Source organism: Haemaphysalis longicornis, unplaced genomic scaffold, assembly GCF_048455015.1.
Source record: "Haemaphysalis longicornis isolate Haplotype H1 unplaced genomic scaffold, Haemaphysalis longicornis Haplotype H1 scaffold_1, whole genome shotgun sequence".
NCBI lineage: Eukaryota > Metazoa > Arthropoda > Arachnida > Ixodida > Ixodidae > Haemaphysalis > Haemaphysalis longicornis.
In genome coordinates this window covers 380,106,602-380,130,364 of record NW_027526203.1, presented here as the reverse complement: position 1 = coordinate 380,130,364, position 23,763 = coordinate 380,106,602, and the positions used below count along the sequence as shown (strand labels likewise).

The window sequence follows — 23,763 nt, the reverse complement described above, 5'->3', positions numbered from 1 at the left end:
GTTTGATTGCCGTTCCTTGTTCTATTGCACACATTTTTCCATTCTTGTTTACATATATAAAGTTCCCATTTGGCACCCCAGTTCATGTGTTCTACGTTCTGGTATTTGCGGAATACTTCTTCCACTGTTTGGGTGAAGTTCTTGTCCAATAACTGCGAGTTCAGTTTCCATAATTCCCAACTGAACTTTTTGGAATTGTCCCTTTTCTTTCCCAACAAAAACGAAACCAAACAATGATCGCTAAATGAGACATCGTCAACGCAGTAGCTTCCGCACATTGACGCTATTTCAAACGAAACATAAACCCTATCAAGTCGCGCGTGACTTGCGCCTTGAAAGTGCGTGAACCTCAGTGCGCTACTGTTTGCCGCGCAATGCGCGACATCTGCGAGCTCGTTATCTTCAAGCTAGTCGCCAAGAACCTTTGCACTTTGATCGCTTGCTCGATGTGGCCCGTTTCTATCGTTTGACTGACAAACACAGTTAAAATCCCCGAGTAAAAAAATGCTTCCTTCGTATTTTAACCACGTTGAAATGCTTTCGAAGAATAACACTCTTTCTCGCACCATATTTGGGGCGTATATACAAAGCACATGAAATTCAAAACCGCAATAGCTATAATCACAGATCACCAGCCTGCCCGTTTCACACGAAACAACATTTTTGACATCAATCCCAATACCATTCCTCATGGTAAACAACACATGAAGGACGAGACTGAAATACTCCTTGATGGCCAGGCCATCACTCCAAGCCCCATCATCAAGATCATGGGCCCACATCTCCAGTACAACACCAAGAGTGACGATCCTTGCAGCGCCTCAAACACAGCATCAATCAAATCATGCATATGATCAGGCCAGTCACCACCAAGAAGCGAGGCCTTAAGGAAGCCAATACCCTTCGATTATTTCTCAAGGAAGCCAATACCTACCCTTCATTAATTCAAGCTTTTGTCGTCTAGAGTATAACTTACGTCACCCCTTATCTTCTTCTCGGCCAGGAGGACATCAAGATGCACGATATAATGATTATAAATGCAGTTAAGCGGGCCATTGGTCTTCCCATGAGTGCGTCCATGGAGATGCTGCTTAGGATAGGGTTCCACTACCCGGTGGAAGAGCTGATAGAGGGCCACCTTTAAAACCAGAAGCTCCTATTGAGCAGAACTGCGGTGGAACGCCGCATCCTTCACAAAATTGGCTGGGCAGCACAAAATTTCACTCCCGAACTCTTGGTGGCAAGAACTAGGATGCTCCCCCCTTTACCTAGAAATATGAACCCCTCACACCACGAGGGTCGCCGACAAGCACGGGCTGAAGCGCTCAGCACCACCCTCGGCGTGGATCATGCAGTTATTACACAGACGCCTCGCAACATCGAGGGCAGCAGTACGCCATCATCGTGGCTACCACCAGAACCAAACTCCTTGCGTGTGCCTCACTCAAGATCCAAGACATGAGGGCAGCAGAAGAGGCAGCCATCGCCTTGGCTCTCGCTCAACCGTGGGTTCGGAAGGTGGTCACCGATTCCCAACAAGCCTAGCAGAATTACCAGTCGGGGTGGGGGTCCCAAGCTGCACTGCGTGTGCTAAAAAAACACTGCCCAACCGGTTCCATTCAACCCATCTAGACGCCTGCTCACGCTTCCATGGGGGGCAACGAATGAGCCCACCAACAGGCCTACCCTTTTACCCCCCCTTCCCCCATGCTATGGCGCTGCCCGAGGACAGTCAACCGCTTGTCACGTTCAAGGACATAACCCAGCATTATAACCTTCAGAGACAGACCCTACCGTCGCTGCACTCTGAGCTTCCCTACGGCTCATACCATCCGACGCGTCTTCACTCAATGCATCCGAATCACTACGACGCTGAGTGAAAATTTTGCTCAGAAGTAGAAACACTCCGCCACATAATTGGGGTGTGAGACTTTGGCCCTGAACACCCTCCTCTCTTCCCGTCAGCTACCCAAAAAGAGCAATGGGAGATGTTGCTGTCCAGCTCAATCTGCCTACCCAGCTTCAGCTGGTGGACAGAGCGCAGGCGGCGCGGAATGCGTATGGACTCCAGTAAAGAAGGAACCACTCCCCTGGCCCGCCCTTTGGACCGTTCAAAAATCTGAATAAAAGCATTTCCTTCTCCTCCTGTTCCTCCTCCATCTCTCGCAGATTTTGTCACCTCTGTCGACGGCGGCAGAGACGGAGAAGTGAGATCGTCTAACACCGGGTTTGAGCTTCCTTTACTTTTATAAACAAAAGAGTTTCCACTCATGTGCTTCCCCAATACAACTCGAACAAACACTGTTCATGAATCATGCATTTATTTAACCTTAGCAAAGAGCATCTCTTTGAAGTAATAAATTGTGTGGTTAAGTGCATTTCACTTGCCTCTGGTTTCACAATTTGAAGAGCCATGTAAGTGAATTTAAGTGATGTCGCATGGGTAATCGTTGTGGGTGCCGGTGACAGCTTTGTTTTCCAAGCACATTCACAGGGTGGATTGGCGCGCATTTTTTTCTCTCGAGTTTGATCATGTGACCCAACAGCTTACTAGGACGAGTATGGACAAATGCCATGCATTGGGTTCTCTTTGTCATGGACAGGCTTGTACTGCCCTCTTATGTTGTGGTTACGCCAAACAAATAATTTTGTTTATTGCCAAACATAAAAGGAAAATACTGCACGTTATTTGTATGCTCGATGATCGCTGACTTGGAAGCCGTTGAAACTATAATTTGTTTCGGTAGGAAACATGCTTTAAACAGCGCGCAGGCGAAAGTGCGCCTGCTGCAAATTGGCGGACATTTCGCCGTGCCGAAAGCCGGGGCAATTTTTTGCCCCATTTTGCTTGTATATTGCAACAAAACCAGCCGCCATTTTCAAGCTGTTACGTAGCATTACGTCACTTTTACGTAGGCTGAAGTTGCCAATGCATGACGTAATCGTTCCCGCCAACTGTTTAATTTACGGCATGCCTTCTCAGCCAATCACAGAGAGGGCGTGTATTACAGGCATTATTGTTGTTGAATAGCAAAGACAGGTCACGTTGTCATGTCTAGTGCTTTTAGTCTGGTTTTTCATTGCGGGTCAAGAATTATGCGCTTTCAGTAAAGAGAAATAAGGCAAACTTTAGAACTGGTGCCCGTAAACGTCATAAAACGTCAAAATGACGACAACACACACAACCGCTTCGTCAACCGGAAGCATGTGACCAAAACTGAAAGCCAATCAAAAAAGACTTCCGGGAAATAGCCGGAAAAATGGCGAATTGCCGGCAATTTGTGCAGTCGAGAATAGGGCCCCCGGTTACCCTTGCTAGCTGGAGGACCAAGCACCCGGCTGGCCGGCATGTCACGTGAAGCGCCGTCTGCGACGGAGGTATTTAAACGTTTGTAAGTGATTAACAATGCATTTCTCGGGGCTACCAGTATTTGGCTGCTCATAACGAAATCCGGCTTTAACCGGCCACGGTGGCTCAGTGGCTAAAACGTGCTGCTGAGCCCAAACACGCGGTTTCAATCCCGGCCGCGGCGGTCGCTTTTCTGATGGAGGCGAAAGCGAAAAACTCCCGTATGTCGAATTTTCGGCGCACGGTAAAGATCTCCAGGCGGTCTAAAGTAATCGGGAACCCTCCACTACGGCGCGCCTCATCACCCACGTGTAGCTTCGGCGCGTTGGACCTCACAGTGAGTGATGAAATAAGTGAAACGAAATCTGGCTGTGAAAATCACAATGAATACAAGAACCGCAAGAATGCTGTGCATTAGTAAAATTCTCTGAATTTCTGCACATTTTGTTACTTATTTAAAATCATACACCGTGAGCGCCAATGTCGTCAGGTTAGTGGTATGAGTTGTACTGGCAGATCCCCTGACAAATAATTTCACAGCATCTGGCCCTACACAGCAGCTTATTTCGGTGTTATCATCCGCATACTTGTAGCACAGTGGCATTGTCCCTTTATCTGGCCAGATAGCCGAGGTATTTTTCGTTTTGAATAGAAGGCTGCGTTTCCATTGTACTGCCTTTAGACCTTTTAATGCCGTACGTGCCACGTGTACGACCGTAAGTGTACGTGTGCTTTATTCTCTTCCATTTTTTTTTTCTCGTTTTAAACCTGCCTTTGTATACGTAGCACACGTTGTGGAAATGGGCCCAAATGGGTCTATACTCCATTTTTGTTTACTTTTATTCGCTCTATAGCGGCGGCTTTGACACCGACATTTATATCATTCTTCAGTCACTTCAGTTCACTTTTTTTTTTTCGTTTTCGTTTGTTCTCTCCGCATTGACACTTGATTATACGCACACTACACCTTACAACTCCCTGTTTCGCTGTCCAGGCGTATAAATCCCTTTTCCCCCACGATCACTCCCCCAGTGTTTAGATAAACCTCCTTTCCCCCGCACTTCTCTGTCCCTTGCGCTTCTTTCGTGTCCAGCAATGTGCCGCCAGCTTGTATCTTACTGGGATGAAGGCCAGTGCACTGGCCGATATGAAAGTATACACCTTCGTTGTTGTTTGCACGTGTGCCCGCCCCTCGCTGAGCATGTTTTTACGCGCTCTCTGCAACTTTTTAGGAAATGGCTCCCTTTTCTATATCATAATTGAAATTTCTAGATGCTAGGAAGGAGAGAAAATTGAAAAAAGAAATGAGAGCCGCTCCAATGGTGAATGCAGTTGTAGTGCGCGAGCGATCAGGCGCACACGTCAGACAGCAGAAAGCAGAGAGGCCAAAGAAAGATGAAAGAACAATGCAAAGAAGAAATATCGGTAAGGAGAGGAGGGCGCGTCTAGGATGGCGCCAAGCAAGTCACTCTGCGCATGCCCACTGCGCCTGGTCCTTGCCTAGCAACGCAGACGAGTTCTTTTTTCTTGCTGGTTTCGCGTTCTGTCGTTCAAGAGGCTTCGGAACCGAGGCTTTTTCAGGAACTGCACGTTTATAGGTCTCTCACACTGAAAAGTATGCGACTCGGGTGCTATACGAGCAAACAACCTTCGAACAACGCCTCCGATGTTCCACCAGTTCAGTCATAGGGGCGTTCGCATCGCCTCCATGTAGCGTCTTTATATGCATGTAAGTGTATCCTGAGTTAAAGCTGTAGCCAGTGCCATTCAGACAACTTCAGCGTCACGGACACAACCTTCTTACCACCCGCGGCCGTGGCGGCAGCGTACATGACCTGGCATTTGCTGTCGACTGGTGGTAATGAATTATGGCTGGTAATAAACTCTTTCATTCTATCCGTCACCAATCGGCAAGGACATATTAGTAGAAATTAAGAAATAAGCGTGGGCAGGGCATGTAATGCGAAGGCAAGATAACCGCAGGTCATTAAGGGTAACAGAGTGGATCCCTAGAGAAGCCAAGCGTGGCAGGGGCCGGCAGAAAGTTAGATGGGCAGACGAAATCAAGAAGTTTGCGGGGTAAATTGGTAGCAGTTAGCACAGGACCATGCAGTGGGCGTAAACAGGCTGAATATTATTATTATTATTATTATTATGCTGCACCTGTCTGAAATTTCCTCGCCCGCATGATCAGTATTTGTTACCAAAATGTCCGTGGTTTGCGGACCAAATCGGCTGAGTTCTTTTTCTCTATAGCTTCGTCCTCATATAATGTAATCGTCCTTACCGAAACTTGGCTATCCTCAGAAATTCCATCTAGCGAATATTTTACCGATAATTATGTTGTTTCCCGAAGTGACCGTACTGGCCCCACTTCTAAAAATTGCGGTGGTGGAGTGCTCATTGCGGTGGAAAAGTCGTTGAACTGCCGTCGTCGCTCAGACCTTGAAACTGCTGCAGGATCAGTGTGAGTGGAGGTTCTCGGCGGTAGAAAAAATAGTATCCTAATTTCCAACTTTTACATACCTCCATCCATAAAGTACGCCGAATTTCAGCGCTGTGTCACATCAATAGAGGATGTTGTTAATGCCTACCCAGACACTACATTTCTTATATGCGGGGACTTCAACGTTCCCGGTGTAGACTGGGATGATCGCACTGTCAGACACGATCATCATTACATTTCCCAGAAGGGCTACTGTCTGTTAGACTTTATTTCTTTCAGTGGTCTGGAACAAAGTAATAGGTGTAAAAACATTTGTAGTAATGTTTTAGACCTTTGCTTTTCCAACCAGGCGGGCCTTACCATTTCTCTGTCGGATACCTTGCTGGTCCGTCCCGACAAATTTCATCCTGTCCTTCATATCTCACTGCCGTATGTGTCGGGGCAATCGAGATGCTCCGGCCATTCTGCACATCCGACGTACAATTATGCTGCTGGAGATTACGTTGCTTTTTATAACTACTTACGTAACACTGACTGGTCTCTCCCCGTCAAACTTCCCTCTGTTGATGACCAAGTCGAGAAACTTTCTACAATTATTCAGCAAGGAATGCACATGTTTATACCAAGAACATCCGGAAAGAAATCTAAATTTCCGAACTGGTTTTCTGCGGAACTGCGAAGGGCTTTAAAATGTAAAGCCCGTGCTCACAAGAAAATTCGCGGGCTACAATCCGAAGCTTGGAAAAAGGAGTTTAAGTATTTCCGAGCCCTGTGTAAAGAGCTGTATGATCGCGATCGGTCAGACTACATAGCCAAGGTAGAAATCAGCGCTACGCGCGACCAGAAAAGTTTCTGGTAGTATGTTCGCTCTCGATCTGCTGGCAAGGTTGCCGAAATCGTTAACCTTCTAGACGACAATGGAAACCCGATTGGAGACGTTGCTAATGCCTTTGCGGATCATTTCAGCTCAGAATTTCCAAAGGGTGAAGTTAACATTTTGTCCAACTCTTCCTCTGCGTCGTCTGATTTCTGCGTTCCCAGAATAAGTGAGGGCGACGTTCGGAAAGCCCTGAAGCGCCTCAAACCGTCATTTTCCTGTGGCCCTGACGGCATTCCTCCCGGAATATTAAAAACCTATGGGGAGCTTCTGATTCCCATACTAACCGTTATATTTAGTAATTCAATTCAATCTGCTACTTTTCCAGCAGCCTGGAAGTTAGCACGCTTGGTCCCTGTCTCCAGCCTTCAAAACTGGTGCTAAAGATAGTGCTAGAAACTATCGGCCTATTTCGCTTCTGTGTGCGGCGTCTAAGCTTTTTGAGACTGTGTTGCACGATGTTTTAACTTCCAGTGTTAAGTGAATACTAATTTTCGAACAGCACGGGTTTATGTCCGGACGTTCCACGACCACTAACCTCGTTTCTTTCATGCAGCGAGCGTCCGAAGCGGTCCATCATAGGAGGCAGCTTGATACTGTGTACTTTGACCTGAGCAAGGCTTTTGATGTGGTCAGTCACCCATTGTTAATTTCTAAACTGTCACTCCTGAACATAGATAATTCGATTCTTGACCTCCTAATTAGTTACTTGCGTGGGCGGACCTGCTACGTAAATGTTAACGGCCAGCAATCCTATCGCTAGTGCGTTTCAAGTGGTGTGCCACAGGGGTCTGTTCTAGGCCCAATTTTGTTTTCTTTATTTGTCAATGATGTTTGAGGTGCTATAAGGCATTATTCTTTTTTACTTTATGCTGATGACATCAAGATTTTTAGGGAAGTTTCGTCTCTTAGCGACTGCGGGCATTTGCAAAGAGACGTGGATGCATTTACCCTCTGGTGTAAAGAGAACGAACTGATAGTGAACGCCGCGAAAACCAAAGTGTTGTCATACACGCGTAAAACAGACTGCCTGCTTTATCACTACTCAGTTCATGATGTTACTTTGCCTCGAATCTCGACGACAACTGATATTGGCGTGCTCTTTGATAACCAGCTGACTTTTACACCGCACGTTCGATCCATCCAACAGCGAGCTCTCCGCCACTTGGGCATGGTCTGCCGGATGTCTAAAGAATTCCGTAGTGCAAAGTCCTTCCTGAAACTGTACTCCACTGCCTGTCGTCCCGTGCTGGAATATGCCTCGGTTGTCTGGAATGGTACATGCAAATCTAACAGCAGGGCCATTGATAAAGTGCAGAATTAGCTGCTGTCCATACTTAGACATCGCTTCCCTCACGAGTATCACCGTCTTGACTCTGGACCACGGTACTTGCAAGTGTTGCCTGAGCTAAAGGCTAGGCACGATACAGCTGACCTCTTATTTCTTTTTAAGCTTATACATGGACAAATTAGCAGTGTGGAACTGCTTTCGGAGCTCCAGCTAACAGTGCCTATTAAAACCACAAGAAAATGTCATCCTTTTCGTACTCTCAGCTCCTTTAACCGACGTTTCCCGCTGTTCAGGCTGCAGAGCACGTGTAACTTCTACTCTGCAGACGTAGATATTTTTAACAGCTTCCTCAATCAGTTCAGTTCAGACACTTCCAGAATTCTCATTCGCTAATATGCTCCCACTTATTCTTCTACATGGAACTATATGGAATATTTCTTTGCTCGGTCATACTGAATGGATCTTTGTTCTAATTAAAGTAACTTCTTTTTACCTGCTTGCCTTACTGTATGGAGAGTATGCTGTTTATATGACTCTTTTGTTGTTTTCCTTTTTATGGATCGCTGTTATAAGGTTACACGATTATCTGTAGTGTGCAGATGTTCTGTTTCATCGGTACGATGTAATTACCAATTCTGTTGTATCCTGTCAGTTTTTTGTGTTCATTGCATGTAGTGTATACGTTATCTACGTTTTGTAGTGGTTTGTACGGTATACTTTGTAATATACATTCTAAAAGCTATTTTTTTCTACTCTTTTATCTTATACGCTGTCAAAGTGTTCTTTCCTTTCACTTTTTGTTTTCCTTTTTTTTCACCTGTATCCATCTGTGTACCAGCACCAAGGCCTCACGGCTGTTCCTGGGCACAATAATATACATGATTTATTTATTTATTATTATTATTATTATGATTATTCTGACGTTTTACCGAAATCGTCAGAAATGGCATGGAAAAGTACATCCCTTGTTATAAGCCTGTTCCTTCCAAATTTCCTCACTGGTTTTCTAAAGAACTTCGAAGTTCACTTAAACTTAAGGACAGCGCCCACAAAAAGGCCAAGCGTTCTGGGCTTGACAAGTGGAAAGCGGAGTTTAGTCGGTATCGCTCACTTTGTAAAATCCTCTACCGGCGTGCCCACCAGCTCTATATAGAATCGTTAGAGGCTGCTGCGTCTCAGAAACCGGCTGAATTCTGGAGGTATGTAAGCGGCCGTTCTAAGGCGTCTAAAGAACACGTTAGCCTGTTTAATTCCGATGGTGAAGAGGTTGAGGATGTTGCCACCAGTTTTGCTCAGTACTTTCATTCTGTCTTTCAACTGCCAGATGGCAACGACGAACGCCTATCGTTTAATAACTCTAATTTTAACACACTTATGTTCGATAAAAAACTGTCAATGATAGCCTTCAACGGATTAAACCATCATTTTCCTGTGGTGCAAATGGAATTCCAGCAGCCCTCATGAAGGCTTACGGCAACATTTGTGTGCCTGTCTTAACTTCCATTTATAATAACTGCTTACTTTTAGGTAAATTTCCTCGTGCATAGAAGATCGCTCGAATTTTTTCAACATTTAAGTCTGGTGATAAGTCAGCCGTTTCTAACTATCGCCCGATCTCACTCCTTTGTGTCGCCTCAAAACTATTTGAGTCAGCTCTACACAAAGTTCTTGCTGCCTGCGTCAAGAACGTTGTGATACCAAATCAGCACGGCTTTTTCTCGGGTCGATCGACGGTCACAAATCTTGCAAGCTTTATGACACAGGCTTCGGCTGCAGTTTGTGAAAACGGCCAGTTGGACGTTATTTATTTTGGCCTCAGTAAGGCGTTTGATGTGGTGAACCATCAGTTATTAATTAACAAGCTTGCTAAGTCCGGTGTAGACGCAAGCCTTGTTGCCTTGTTGTCCAACTATCTCCTTGACCGGTCCTTTTATGTAGATGTTAACTACAAAAAGTCTAGTGTTTACCCTGCAACAAGTGGTGTACCCCAGGGTTCCGTGCTGGGTCCATTATTGTTTTCTGTCTTTATCAATGATGTGTCAACAGTGTTAACAAACTCTTCTTTTCTTCTCTATGCTGATGATGTCAAACTATTTAGGCACATTAGCGGTGTTCAGGACTGCTGTGCCTTGCAGATGGATGTGTCGGAATTATCAGTCTGGTGCAGGAAAAACTGCCTAATTTTAAACCCCACTAAAACAAAGGTGGTCACCTACAGCCGGAAAACCCACCGTCTGCGGTTTTCCTACAGTATTGAGGGAGCTCCTCTGCAAAGGGTTGAGGAGATTAGGGACCTAGGGGTGCTTTTCGACAGTACCCTCTCTTTTTCTCCTCATATTAGGCTCATCACCCGGCGAGCACTCCGAAGTCTTGGAAATGTGTGTCGGATTACAAAGGAATTCTCTTCTCCAGATCCATTTCTAATGCTATACAATGCAATATGTATACCACAGTTAGAATATGCTTCTGTTGCCTGGAACGGCATCTCCAAATCTAGTAGTGAATTAATAGAACGTGTGCAGAAGAAGTTTTTATCCATATTTAAGCACCGTCATCACAATCACAGTTTTCATTCTGATTCTGACTTACCCATAGTCCCTTCCATCCCTTCCTTGAACTGCAGACGTATGCGTGCAGACCTTACATTTCTTCACAAAATTGTTCATGGTGACCTTTCTTGCGCAGACCTGCTTAACTGTTTAGAGTTTAGTGTACCACAAAGGCCCACCAGGTCGCATCGCCCGTTCTTGACTGCTACGCGCAACTCCAATCATTCTCCTGTGCGCAGAATACGGAATTGTTACAACCGCTTCTTTGAACGCCTTGACATCTTTCAGAAATCCTTTACAATTTACCGTACAGCGCTGTCGAATACAGTATGTTAAACACCTATGATATGTCTGTCGTTCTTTTTTTTCTGGAATTTGGTCTCTCTGCGGTTGTGTCTATCCAACTGATAGTTGCCTATTTTTGAAACTGTTTACTGTCATTTGTTCGTCTTATCATTTCTCTCTACACTCTTGCCGTTGTTTTTGTTGTATTACTGTCAAACTTTGTTGCTCTGCCTGTCGTGTGGCCTTTACGACAGGCAGAGCAACATAGGCATCTTCTTTTTTTATTTTTTACCTGAGCCCAGGCTCCGCCTGTGCTTTATTTCTGTCATTTTCACTACTTCAATTTGTGTGTGTCTCGTCGCTTGTTTGTTTCTTGCTATATGTTTCTTGTATTTTGTTTTCATGTAACTACCCGTGCGCCAGCACTCAGGCCTCTGGCTGTTCCTGGGCACGTAAATAAACATGATTGATTGATTGATTGATTGATTGATTGATTGATTGATTGATTGATTGATTGATTGATTGATTGATTGATTGATTGATTGATTGATTGATTGATTATTACAGCAATTTGTATATTACAGGTCTTTGTGCAAAGTGCTCTATAAGCGGGATCGGTCACTTTACATCACTGCTGTTGAAAATGATGCCACCCGGAGTTCCAAATGCTTCTGTCAGTACGTCCGTTATCGCTACGGCGCGAAGAGCCGAGAAAACATCAGCCTTCTCGGTGATAAGGGAAAGGATATCGCTTCTGTTGCCGATGCATTAGCTGAACAATTTAGTTTAGTATTTGTACCCAATACCCCCTCCTGCACCCGCGAACTGTCTTCTTCGGAATTCTTTATCACCCTTATATGCGAAGAGGACGTTCTCAAGGCGCTCAAACAGCTAAAGCCATCTCTTTCCTCTGGTCTGGATGGAATTCCCTCCGCTCTACTAAAAGCGTACGGGGTCAAACTAGCTCCGATTCTCGCTCCTATATTTAACAACTGTATAAAATCATCTACCTTTCCACGCCTTTGGGAAGTCGCGCGCATTGTTCCTGTGTTTAAGTCTGGTGTGAAAACAAACGTTGAAAACTACAGGCCAATTTCTATCCTCTGCTCGGCAAGCAAACTGTTCGAATCAATTTTGCACGTAATTTTATTGAGTAGCTTCAAAAACACCCTTCTTCCTGAACAACACGGTTTTTTTATCTGGCCGTTCAACTACTACGAACCTTGTGTCTTTTATGTCCTTTGCCTCGGTAACTGTGCATAGACGGGGTCAGCTCGACACCGTGTACTGTGTGGAGCTGCAAAGCAAAGCAAAGCGTTTGACGGAGTTGACCATTCCTTGCTTCTGCATAAAATGTCTACTTATAACATTCCGGTTTGGTTCGTGGAGTTACTCATCAGCTATCTTAATAATAGGTCATGTTTTGTCTCTATTAATGATAAGGAATCTGCTGCCTACTATGCTTCCAGTGGTGTGCCTCAGGGATCTGTTCTGGGGCCCCTTTTGTTTTCTTTGTTTGTTAATGACGTCTCAGCCTCTATAAATCACTCTTATTTTCTGTTATATGCTGATGACATCAAAATATTTAAAGAAGTTACTAGCGTTGAAGATTGCATGGCTCTTCAATCTGATGTTGATGCTTTTAGCAACTGGTGCTCCGCAAGCAAACTTGCTCTTAGTAGCACTAAAACGAAGTTATGTCCTACACGCGTAAAACAAGCCCCATCTTTTATCCGTACGTTGTGAAAAGTGTGCCACTACCGCGTGTGTCGAAAATATCTGATCTTGGAGTGGTTTTCGACAGTGCGCTAAACGTTTCTGCTCATGCGGATTCTATTTCTAAGCGCGCCCTTCACCGCTTGGGGTTTGTCAGTAGAATATCAAGAGAATTCAGCAACCCTGTCTGACCGCCCTGTTTTAGAATATGTCTCTGTTGCTTAGAACGGTACGTGCCAGTCGAACAGTAATATCCTTGACAAAGTGCAAAATAAGTTCATATCTATCCACAAACATCGTTTCTCCCGCCAATGTGGCAATGGTTCAGACTTCTTTATTTCTCATCCTCTCCAAAGTTTAAAGTCAAGACGAAGCAAAGCTGACCTAATTTTTTTATTTGAACTTGTTCAGGGGATTATTTCTTGTTCGGAGTTGCTTGCAAATGTAAACCTTAGAGTGCAGTCGAAATTTACCCGTAAGTCTCCTATACTTCGTACCCGTAACACATGCAATCGATTCAACACTGCCCATTGTGCCGCCTTCAAGAAACATACAATCTCTACTCCCATAATATTGACCTATTTCATACACCCCTTCGGTCTTACATGTGCGACCTTCTGACTTCTGTCTCTCCCCGACTTGGTTCCGCCCAGTTCTAACTCTATTGTCATTGCCCTATTTCCGTTTTTCTTGCTCGCGTTTGTTACTGTTCCTACTCATATATATCTGCCCTTTTGTATTGTCAAATTTTTATGATGCTGTGTTTTATCGTTTCGTGATGGTTCCAGCTTTAGTGGGCGGAAATCATTGATTTTGTTAAATGTCCTTTAGTTCTTCATTGCAGTTTTTTTCTTCGCTTGTATTTGTATGTTCTTCTTACGCGTGGATGTATATGTGTCGTCGGCTGTCTTTTTCTTAAAGGAGCACTGACACAAAATTGTATGTTACACTTTTATTGCTTTTATCGATGCTTAATGGCCTGGCGAACCTGAAACAGCACTTCAAATACTTCAGCGCGCGATAGTTAATTACATTGAACGGCCGGAAAATGGTTAGTTTCAAATTCCCGCGCTTTCATCCCGAACGGCGCATATGACAGACTCCCTGCCTGACCTCACCGCTTTGTGCGGACGTCACCGGCGCCCGCTTGAGAGGGTGTTGCGCCCGCTCGCCGCTCGAGGGTCCGCGCGCATGAAGTGACGTCACGAGCTTTGACGAGCGCTGCCGCGTCACTTCTTTTGGCTCTCCCTGGATGATGTCACACTGATGTCCATTTGCTGAGTGCCGCTCCGCGCGCTGCTCCGTCGGCGCGATAAATGAGATCCAATTAAACTATGTTCTTCGCGTCGCAGGCCGCTCATATTTCACCCAGGGTATTCTGTTGAGGGAAGGAAGCGAACTGTGCAATAATATTAACGCCGAAAATTGTTGTCAGTGCTCCTTTAAGTGCGCCAGAACAAAGGCTACGGCTGTACCTGGGCACTATAATAAAGATATTGATTATTACTATTATTATTAATATTGTTATTATTATTATTATTATTATTATTATTATTAATATTATTACAAGGAAGAACGACAGGACAAGCTTGTCCCGTCGTTCTTCCTTGTGTAGTTGTCTAAGTCGCGCTCTAATTCTTGATCATAATGCACCAACTTTCCCAACAGCTGTTTTGAGGTTTACACACGCATCGTGTGCGTGTACATGCATCAGGTGTCATCTCATTTCATTATGCTCTGTACTACTTCTTACTAGCTCCTTTGACAAATGCATAAACTGATTTTATATCATAAAGTGACGTTTATATCAGCAACAAAGCGGTCGAAGTCCCGTGAAGCGTGAGCATTCGTTCTGTTGTGCTCGAGCGACTTGTTATCGTTACGGTTCCGTGAGCAGTTTCGGCTCCCGAGGAAGATACGGTATTCACAAATATTGGGCGTCTGTCGAACGTGCATGCTCTGACTGTCGTTAATATAAAAGTGCAGAATCCATCCGCCCAGGCAGCTGCGATATTGCCTGTGGACAGGAAGCAAAACCCATGATTGTGAGTTTCTGGGGGTTCGAGCACGGCTAAGATTCTCCTTTTCAGCTAAGATTCTCCTTTTCAGAAGGTAGGGCGCTCACCCGCCACATCGGCTTGGTGGTTTAAGTCCTTGGGCTACCGAGAAAAAGGCCGTGGGTTGGATTCCTGGCAGCAGCGGCCGTTTTTCAATTGCAGGCGAAAAACAAAAAGGGCTTTTATTGACAAAACGGATACTTCCAGCTGCGTCGCGTGGAGGCGGTGGCAGGCGACGATAGAATTTGGTCGAGAGCAGGCGATAAAAGAGGCACAGCCGTGCCGGTCGTGATCTCCAGCCCGCTAGCGGGTTGCGCTGAAACCGGACCTCCTCCGCGTCCCATTTTATCGGTTCTGCGCTAGACTAATCTATAGCCAAGTGTGATAGCTGCCGCGAGCGGCGTGGAAATCTAGTTGGCAACAAACAGACGAGGGCGAGGAGGGGCTACACCGGTGCTGGATTCATCCAGAAACTTTGGCAGATGCCCTTGGCTCACGCCGAAGAACCGTGCGCAAGCGCTGTGAACGCTCGTTGTGCTCTGAGAGACAGCAGAGGCTGACTCGCAGCATCTTCTGAAGGAGGCGTCCCTGCAGGTCAATGGCCAGCCACCGCAAAAGCCTGGTCAGCTTCAGCGAGGCGTTCGCGTCCACGGCCGCCGTCGGAGTTCCGGGCCCCTACAACCGGCATGGCTTGGGTGGCAACTTCATCCAGGAGAGCTTCCACAGCTCCACCGACTACCCGACCTACATCGCGTGGCAGACGTTGTCCACCGACCTGTCCGAGCGTATGCGCCAGGGCTCCGTCCGGCTGAGCCGCACAAACACCATCGAGTATGCGCCCATCACGGAAGAGAATGGCGAGAAAACGCCGCTCTTCACCAGCCCCGTGGAAGAAGAATTCAGCGAGTCCGCCGTCTCCATGCCGGCCGTCCAGCAAGGTGGGTCGCGCAACAGTGCTTCCGAGCAGGTGAACGACCGAAACAAGCACGCGAGATGTGTGTGTTGCGGCACTTGCTTACGCTTCCGCGCTAAGGTGTACCGCTGCTGTGGTTCTAGAATGCAAGGATACGAGTGAATGGGACGAAATTGCCACGGAGACCAATATTTAATGTATTGCGAAGCTTAGAGTGCCTGCTAATTATATTGTGCGCTGCCCGCCCGTTTTCTCACAAAGGGAAGGGGGGCGGGTGCGATGCAAAATTTATTTGTTTGCATGTATAACCTTTGACGGGTGAACACAAAAAGCTCAGTATATATGATTAATAACAGCCACCTAGTTCACTGCGAAATTTAGCACTGTTTTTTTTTTTTTGTCCTGGCCTGTATTTGAAAGCATTGCTTTCCCAATGAAATGCCCGACGCGGCCGCCAAAATTTCGTAACGGCACTTAAGCCCTTTCGGTTTCAGTTACTTTGATCGGCTCGAATTTTCCGGAACGCCAGGCTAGTTCTAACCGGCCCGTGGTCACTCGGTCGCGGCGGGCTTAGATTGGCAAAGGTCGTTGTGTCGATACTTGCTATCGCGTTCCTACAACAGAGGCCTCTAAACAGCGATTAGTTGCGAAGCAACACACAGTGTTCGAACATAAGTTAATTTTCTGAGCTCTTTATGTAGCTTGCTTTTTGAAACCAGTTTAAAATTCGTGCGACCGACGTTTAAATGCCCAATTTCTCGTGAGCCGAAGTTCTCTCTCTCGCACCGGCAAGGCTAGTGCGCGCCAACCAGAGCTGGCGGATGGTTATACGAGTGATAGACCAAGTGGTCTACAGTCGACCAACGTTCCACACCGTCTGCTCATTCCGCCGGAAAAACTATTTCCCCGCAAGTCTTTACTAGTTACAGTTAATATAAGGGTTGATGGCGCACTTAAAAGTGGATCGTAGTGATTTTCTTCGATAATTTGTGCTGTGAAGTGAATGCGGAAATCGTAGCTGTTCGGTTGTTCTCGTGAGACGAGATTGGCTGCGTTTGAGACGAATTTCAGTTCCGCTATGACAATCTTCCGAAAAAAAAAATAAGTTATAACTCTACATGAAAGATGTTTAAGTGACCGTCAGCCGAAGTAGTCTTAAACCAGGAAAAAAAAAAACTTTACTCGACAGGTGACTACGTTCACGTAATTGACATATTCGCGGAAAATAAAAATATTCGTACTTGGATCTTACAAATTGCGAAAAAACTTTGGTTCCGTCGAACCCATGCTGATTGTGGGAGCAATATTGAATGATGGAACTATGTTTACAATGCAGTTCTGGAGGATGTATACCAAAATATATGCAGTGGAAGTGAAATCGCCGGGTATGGGTGTTCTGTATTCGAAATAACATGAAACTAGGTGATATAACCTAGGCTGTGACTATTCTCACTGCAATTTCCGCAAAACCCTGGAGTGCCTAAGATTAGCTTAACCCTTTCAGCCCGTTCTTTTTTTATTTCAAACAAAACAATGTTTTCTGCGTGTTTTCTTAAATTTTAGGGTCCCATAAGCCCCCAAACAAAAAATAGACCTGGAAGTGCAAGTAATAACCGATTTATTATAGAGACAATTAATTAGGATACCCGGCAATTAAAAATTTTATGTTGAGCAGAGACGTCACTTTTGCATATTTTCCTAAACTGTATGGCTACATAAACATGCACTCATAAAATGAGCTTCGTAGTGTGCGAATTTATAGATTTACAAGCTTGGCAATAAAACTCGAAGCGCCATTTTTTTTTCAGCCTAAATATCGGAATTTCGTCTTCGCCGAAGCTTCTTCTATGTAGTGTGCAGCTCCACTAAAATGAAGCAAATCATAGAACAATTCCCCAAAATACTAGCAATTTTGGTTTCGTTCTCTATGCGCTAGAGGAACTTTTATGCGATGGCGTCAGTTGACACCACCAGGGCCGAAAGGGTAATATTACGTGAAGTAAACAATACATACCTAATTTTGCGGAGGTGACCAAGGATTATCCCGTATTGCGACCCCATACAATTCAAGTAACAAAGCTGGGGGTCAGTTTTAACCTAACTTAGCCTCACCGAACCTAACTTATCCAACGAAACTAACGCCACCCAACCAACGTAACCTAGCATAACCCAGCCCAACTACACCAACCCAATCTATCTTAAACCCAACCCAGAAATGTGCGCAGGAATAATGGTAAAAATACTAGGTTTAAAAAATTAGCTGGCAAAGCCACGATGAACCAAAACTTGTCAAATTTTGAAAACTGCAATACAAAATTGTTGCTCTGTACAGGATTCAAACCCCAGCCCTCCCGTTTGAAAGCCTGTACTTTAACACAGCGCCAGAAAAGCCACTGTGCGAGTGCATTTTCGCAGAATATTTGTCCCAAGGAAGCTCCGTGTGGCGTGCATAGCCAATCAGAGGCCTACTGACGTGAGAAATTTAGAACAGTGATTCCCACAGCAGCCTTTGAGAACAGCCACCACCTATAATCTATACGAACTTAGTAGGTTTGTTTGTTGGCATGTCAGGGGAGGGTGTTCGGGGAAAAAAAGTACGAGTAAATGCATGCACACATCTTTGAATTGCTCGATATTCTCGAGTGTCTTATTAGTGGTCCTGGGGATGAAGGAAAAATATTTGGGCCTGTATATATAGTAGCTCTAAATGGTGGCTTAGAGCAAATGGGAAGTTATACGGTAAAGTCAATACAGCCGAGCTTTGTAAGAGATAATGAGCCTAGGAATGAAATTCTGTATAAGGTGGTCAACTGCGCTTGCTTTCGAAAGTTGTCAGTGCAGGTAAACGGCATAAATCTGACACTGAACAACTATGAGCCGAGTGCATGCAGGAGGCACGTTCCATTATTAACTCTAAATTACCGTATTTTTGCGATTCTCAGCACCCGTCTATTCTAAGCAGCCTCCCCTACTTTCGGAAAAAAAAAAATTGAAAAAAGTTTGCATGCGAATCTAATCATCCCCTTTTCTAAGCAACCACCAGGGGATTTCAGACGCGTGGAAGCGGGCCGTAGTTGGCGTTGTGGCCAAGTCATTTATGAAGTTTTCAATTAGAAACCACTTCAACGGAACAGAAGACGACCTACTGGGGGATACTGAGAGCGGCGGCCCAAGCGGCACAACGGACTCGAACGGCAGTCAGGGGGTGACTAAGTGTCAGACGTAAGTGGCGGGTTCACTGTCTGTACCTATTGTTCTTTTGAATGTTTGCCAGATAAAACATAATTCCTTTCGCCCGTCTCGTCGAGATACGGCCGCGAAAAAACGAGGCGGGTTTGGGGGGGGGGGGGGGGGGGGGGGTTAATTTAGATTTTTCGAATCTAAGCACCCCCCGTCACTTTGGGTATCCCGATCGTGGAAAAAAGGGGTGCTTAGAATCGAGTAAATACGGTACGTCTGCCTCTTAGAACTATGCCATGAACGCGTACTGCCATGGTGGTCACTTGTAAGGCGAACAGTAAGAGTAAAAGAACATTTAAATCAAACCAAAGAACAACCGAAATAAAGAAAAATATAGGCGTCAATTTGCTGATGCAACAGGCCTATCGTACGCTTTACGCCAGGTTCAGACTTGTCTGGACTGCCGTAACATTTCTAAACAAGTCGTCTGATGTCCCGGCGTCTTTACGCGGAGCCGTTTTTTTACGTATCTAGCTTACGATTGGCCTGTACCGTCAGTTGTCCGACCATGTCAATAGTCAGGCGGCCGCTTTTCTGTTGGAGGCGAAAAGCAATAACGCCCGTGTGTGCGAGATTTCGGCGCACGTTAATGATCCCCAGGTGGTCAAAATTAATCCGAAGCCCTCCACTACGGCGCACCTCATCGCCTGCGTTGCGTCGGCGCTTTAAACCCTACAATCAATCAATCATGTCAATAATCGTAAGCGACTGCGATTCGACAAGTTATGTTGGCTGAGGTGCCGCTTGACATCATTGTTAGGAAATGTTGTGGCAGTCGCTACCACTGTCTGAACCTGATCTTACAAACCGATAATTTATTAAAGAGCGATCTATATCGCACATGGCATTCTATCAGAATAATTGATGTGGAATGCGGACAACGTATACGAACTGTACGGTCGGGAGCAAAAGTCTGATACCATGCGAGTGTCGGCCGAAGGACTTGACAGCGCGACCAAATGAAAGCGCACCTGATGCCGCGACCACGGAGCAAGAATGGAGTTTTAGTTAACCGTTTCTGACGGACCGCTCCGTTATCGGCGTCAGGCTCTGCGCAACCGGAGCAACGCCGCCTGTATAAACATTGCCTAATGCGCGCACGCTTTTCAATGGGAAAGGTAGGGACGCTTAGTTCAGGCACTCATCCGCTATGTGGCGCGCGCCGGCGGACATCTCGCCCTACGTCACAGCTCGCGAGTCGCGAACGCTGCATGCACCCACTTGTATACCTTCTACGACGTATGTCTGTCAGCTGGCGTGTTGGGTTTCAAGAGCCATTTCGCTCACATCTTAGCCGCGACGGGGCAGTAGTTCTGGGGCGCAGTGGGGATCTCGTCCAACGTGTCGCTCGCTTCATACTTGCTGAATTTTTCCAAAGATAACTGACGGAGGCGAACTAAAATAGTGTAAGAACATATTAATTGTCGGGTAGACAAATGGCGAACAGAAAAACGATATCTTCTGATGGTGCAGCCATTATTTTACTGATATTTTTCTCTCTGGAGGATTTAGGGAATAAAAAATTGCGTTCACATTTTTTGTCCCGGTGCTCGCTTCTACCATTATTTTCCAAAAATATCAAGTGCTAGTAAACTTCAGAAAACGAAAGGTTAAACAGCTGAGGGTCCCGCCACGCTGTCCGGGCGCTTCTACAGTACAGTCCTCAATTTTAAAAGTGCGTACCGAAACGGAGTGCGAACAGCGAGGACAAAACAAGCCCGAATATCGGAGGGAGAAGGGGGATGCCCCACTCCGAAAATTTTGGGGCCCGTGATTCAAGTAGATAAGCGCGCAATGCCGGCATCAGCCTGCGGTAGGCTCAGTACAAGTGATTTTGCTCCGTGGCAAAGGCGGTTTTATCAGCGACAGACCAAGGCAGACGGGCATGGTGAAAAACAAGGTGTAGGAGCGTCACCTGGGGAACGCTAAACAAACTTTCAACTATTTTGCATATATGCAAAAACTATAGTTTCCGAGAAGCGGCGTTGGCCGGCGTACATGAAAGCACGCAGGAAGGCTACGGTGCGGGAAAGGGTAGGAGAGAGCAACAGGAGAGTGGCTGTTTGGCCATTTTTTGCTCACGCGTCAGGCAATGATTACACAGGCGGCATTGACCGGAGCCAATGCCGCTCGTGGCCAAGCGCGCCACGCATGCGCAATGGCGTTCCCGCTTGCTATCGGAGCGGAGCGGACCGCGAAAAACGGTCAGATAAAACCACGGCTAAAACTCGCGAATGTCACAATAAAAACCAAGGCGGACTGCAAAGCTTCGTAGCTGCGAGGGCTAAGGAGAGGGTAGCGGCACCTGATGGACGAAATGATAGCGGCCGCAATTCATTCCGTTGCTGCGCAGTGAAACGCCGATCGCGGTGGCAGCGCAGTTTCTTCGCCCGAGGCAGCTGCCGCTAGCTGAACCTATGACGGGCGCTTGTGGCCCTGCTAGGGAGCCCTGATTCAACTCCTATATAATTACTGCTCCGTAGCATCGACACACCCCGCGCGACCTATCTGTGCGTATGATCGCAGGTAGCGCTGTTTGAGTAAAAGACGGAATAGAGTTTTAGAATAACGTACGCAGCCGTACGCAAAAGTTAGCGAACGCTATTTCTTTGCGTCCTTCTTAGTTTAGCCGGTTGTGCGTATAGCGGGTGGAAGACGAGCGGACGCTATTTCAGCAAAATAACGTGCGTACGCGGGGCTGCTTGCGTTTCCAACATGGCGGCAAGAAGCGCGACAAGCATCCACGGTTCCGCTCTTCTGAGGACAGTAATATGCTTCCGATGGACCAAGTTCTTTGCTCCTGTGTTTTATAGCAAAGCTTTTTACCTCTACACCCCAAGGGTTCTTTCGCGACCGTTGGTGTCATCAGAAAACTCCTGCAAACAAATAAAAAAATTTACTCCAGCGCCAAAAATCGAACCTGGAACGAGCAACAAAGCAAGAGCCCGTAGTCTTGCCGATTTAGCTACGAGCCCACGCGGAGACGGGGAAGACGAGTGGTGCACTGACCAAGCACATCTACGGGTTTAACCCCTGCATTCTCGCTAAATGCCACGCGATAGCGATTAAACGAAGCTCACACCAACCGATGGCATCTCACTTCTAGTACGCCAATGGGCCTGTGGCTTCCAGTGTTCGCGTAAAAAAATCTGTTCCTTGTCGTCCACCCTCACGCCAGACAATAACTCAAGAAACACATTCAAATACTCTTTGAAGGCCAGGCGATCACTCCAAGCCCAGCATCAAAATCCTGGGCCTACATCTTCAGGCCAACACCAAGAGTAACGTATCCTTACAGTGCCTCAAACACCGCATCAATAAATCATACACATGATCAGGCGAGTTGCCACCAAGAAGCGAGGCCTAAGGAATCCGATACCTTTCGATTAGTTCAAGCTTTCGTCCTCTCCAGAATCACTTACGTCAATCCCCTGTCTTCTTCTCGGCAAGGAGGACATAAAAATGCTTTCTATAATGGTTAGAAAGGTGGTTAAGCAAGCCATTGGTCTTCCCACGAGTTCGCCCAGAGAGGCTGCTTAGCACGGGGCTCTACAACACCGTGGAAAAGCTGAGAGAGGGTCATCTTTCTGTCCAGAAGCTCCGAATGAGCAGAAGTTCGGCGGGTCGCCAAATCTTTCACCAGATTGGCTGGGCAGCACAGAATATCACTCCGCTTGATGTACTCCTGGGCTTTTGGCGACAAGAAATAAATAGGCTCCCTTTGCTTAGAAATATGAACCCCTCAGACGACGAGGGTCGCCGACAAGCACGGGCTCACGCGCTCAACCACCCTAGGTGGGGATCATGCAGTTATCTACATAGACGCCTCCAAACATCGAGGGCAGCAGTACGCCATCATCGTGGCTACCTCCAGAACCCACCTCCTTGCTTGTGCCTGACTCAAGACTGAAGACATGATGGCAGCAGAAGAGGCAGCCATCGCCTTGGCTCTCAATCAGGGGTTCGTAAAGTAGTCACCAATTCTCAACAAGCCTACCGGATTTACCTGTCGGGTGTGGTGTCCCGACCTTCACTGCGTGTGCAAAAAAAACACCCCCCAAATGGTTCCATTCAGCTCATCTGGACACCCGCTCACGCTTCCATGGAGGGCAACGAATACGCCCAGCAAGCCTGCACTTTCACCCTCGTTGCTATGGAGCTGCACGAGGACAGTCACCCGCTTGTCTCGTTCAGGGACATAGTCCAGAATTACCGCCTTCTGAGGAAGACCCTACCTTCGCCTTACCCTGACCTTTCCATAGAACAAGAATCTACCCTACGGCTCATACAATCCGGCTCCTTCCCACACCAGACGCGTGTTCACTTAATGCACCCGAATCACTACGTCGCTGCATGTAAATTTTGCTGATAAGTAGGAACACTCCGCCACATAATCGGGGTGTGTTACTTTAGCCCTGAGCACCCTCCTCTCCTTCTGTCAACTACCTAACAAGAGCAACGGGAGATGCGCTGTCCAGCCCCTCTCTGCCTACCCAGCTTCAGCTGGTGGACAGGACAGAGCGAGGTGCAAATTACCTGTGAGGACCAAAGGTACACGGAACCGGTAGTCACAAATAGGTTTAAAGCAGGGTTGTCCTGTCGCCATTGCTGTTCATGCTGTACATGACTAGAAAGCTTGAAGGCAGTAAAATAGATTTCAATCTGTGTTATAGCCGCAAAGGACAGGAAGTGAAACAACATATCCCGGGACTGATATATGCAGATGACATAGTACTACTAGCAGATAGCAAAAGTGTCTGAAACAGCTCACAGATATATTCGGGGAAGAAGCCACTGAACTGGGGCTAGTTTAGCATAGCAAAGTCGGGAGATCTGGGGCTGAATTCTCCAAAACGACGGGCCGTAGCTTTGAAACGACGGGGTAGCGCCATTGAAATGTATGTGTTCTGGGGTTGGGGCCGTCGCTTTCAGGTGCTCAGCGAGAAGTATGAGCTGCAAGAAAAGCACTGCGGCAAGGGTGCGAAGCGACAAGCGAAATGACGGAGGGCAGTGGGTGTCGCTTCGCGCCCTTGCCACAGT

The 23,763-nt window shown here is 46.5% G+C and overlaps 1 protein-coding gene across 1 annotated transcript in view; it reads left to right on the top strand.

Moving 5' to 3' along the window:
• The first annotated feature begins 14,987 nt into the window (after positions 1-14,987).
• The window catches only part of LOC144155183 (sodium-coupled neutral amino acid transporter 7-like), a 42,119-nt gene continuing 33,343 nt past the window's right edge, over positions 14,988-23,763 (top strand). Inside the window, exon 1 of the mRNA XM_077686474.1 lies at positions 14,988-15,508. Coding sequence (XP_077542600.1) covers positions 15,169-15,508 — 340 coding nt within the window. The 5' untranslated portion in view covers positions 14,988-15,168. The remainder of the gene's footprint in view (positions 15,509-23,763) is intronic.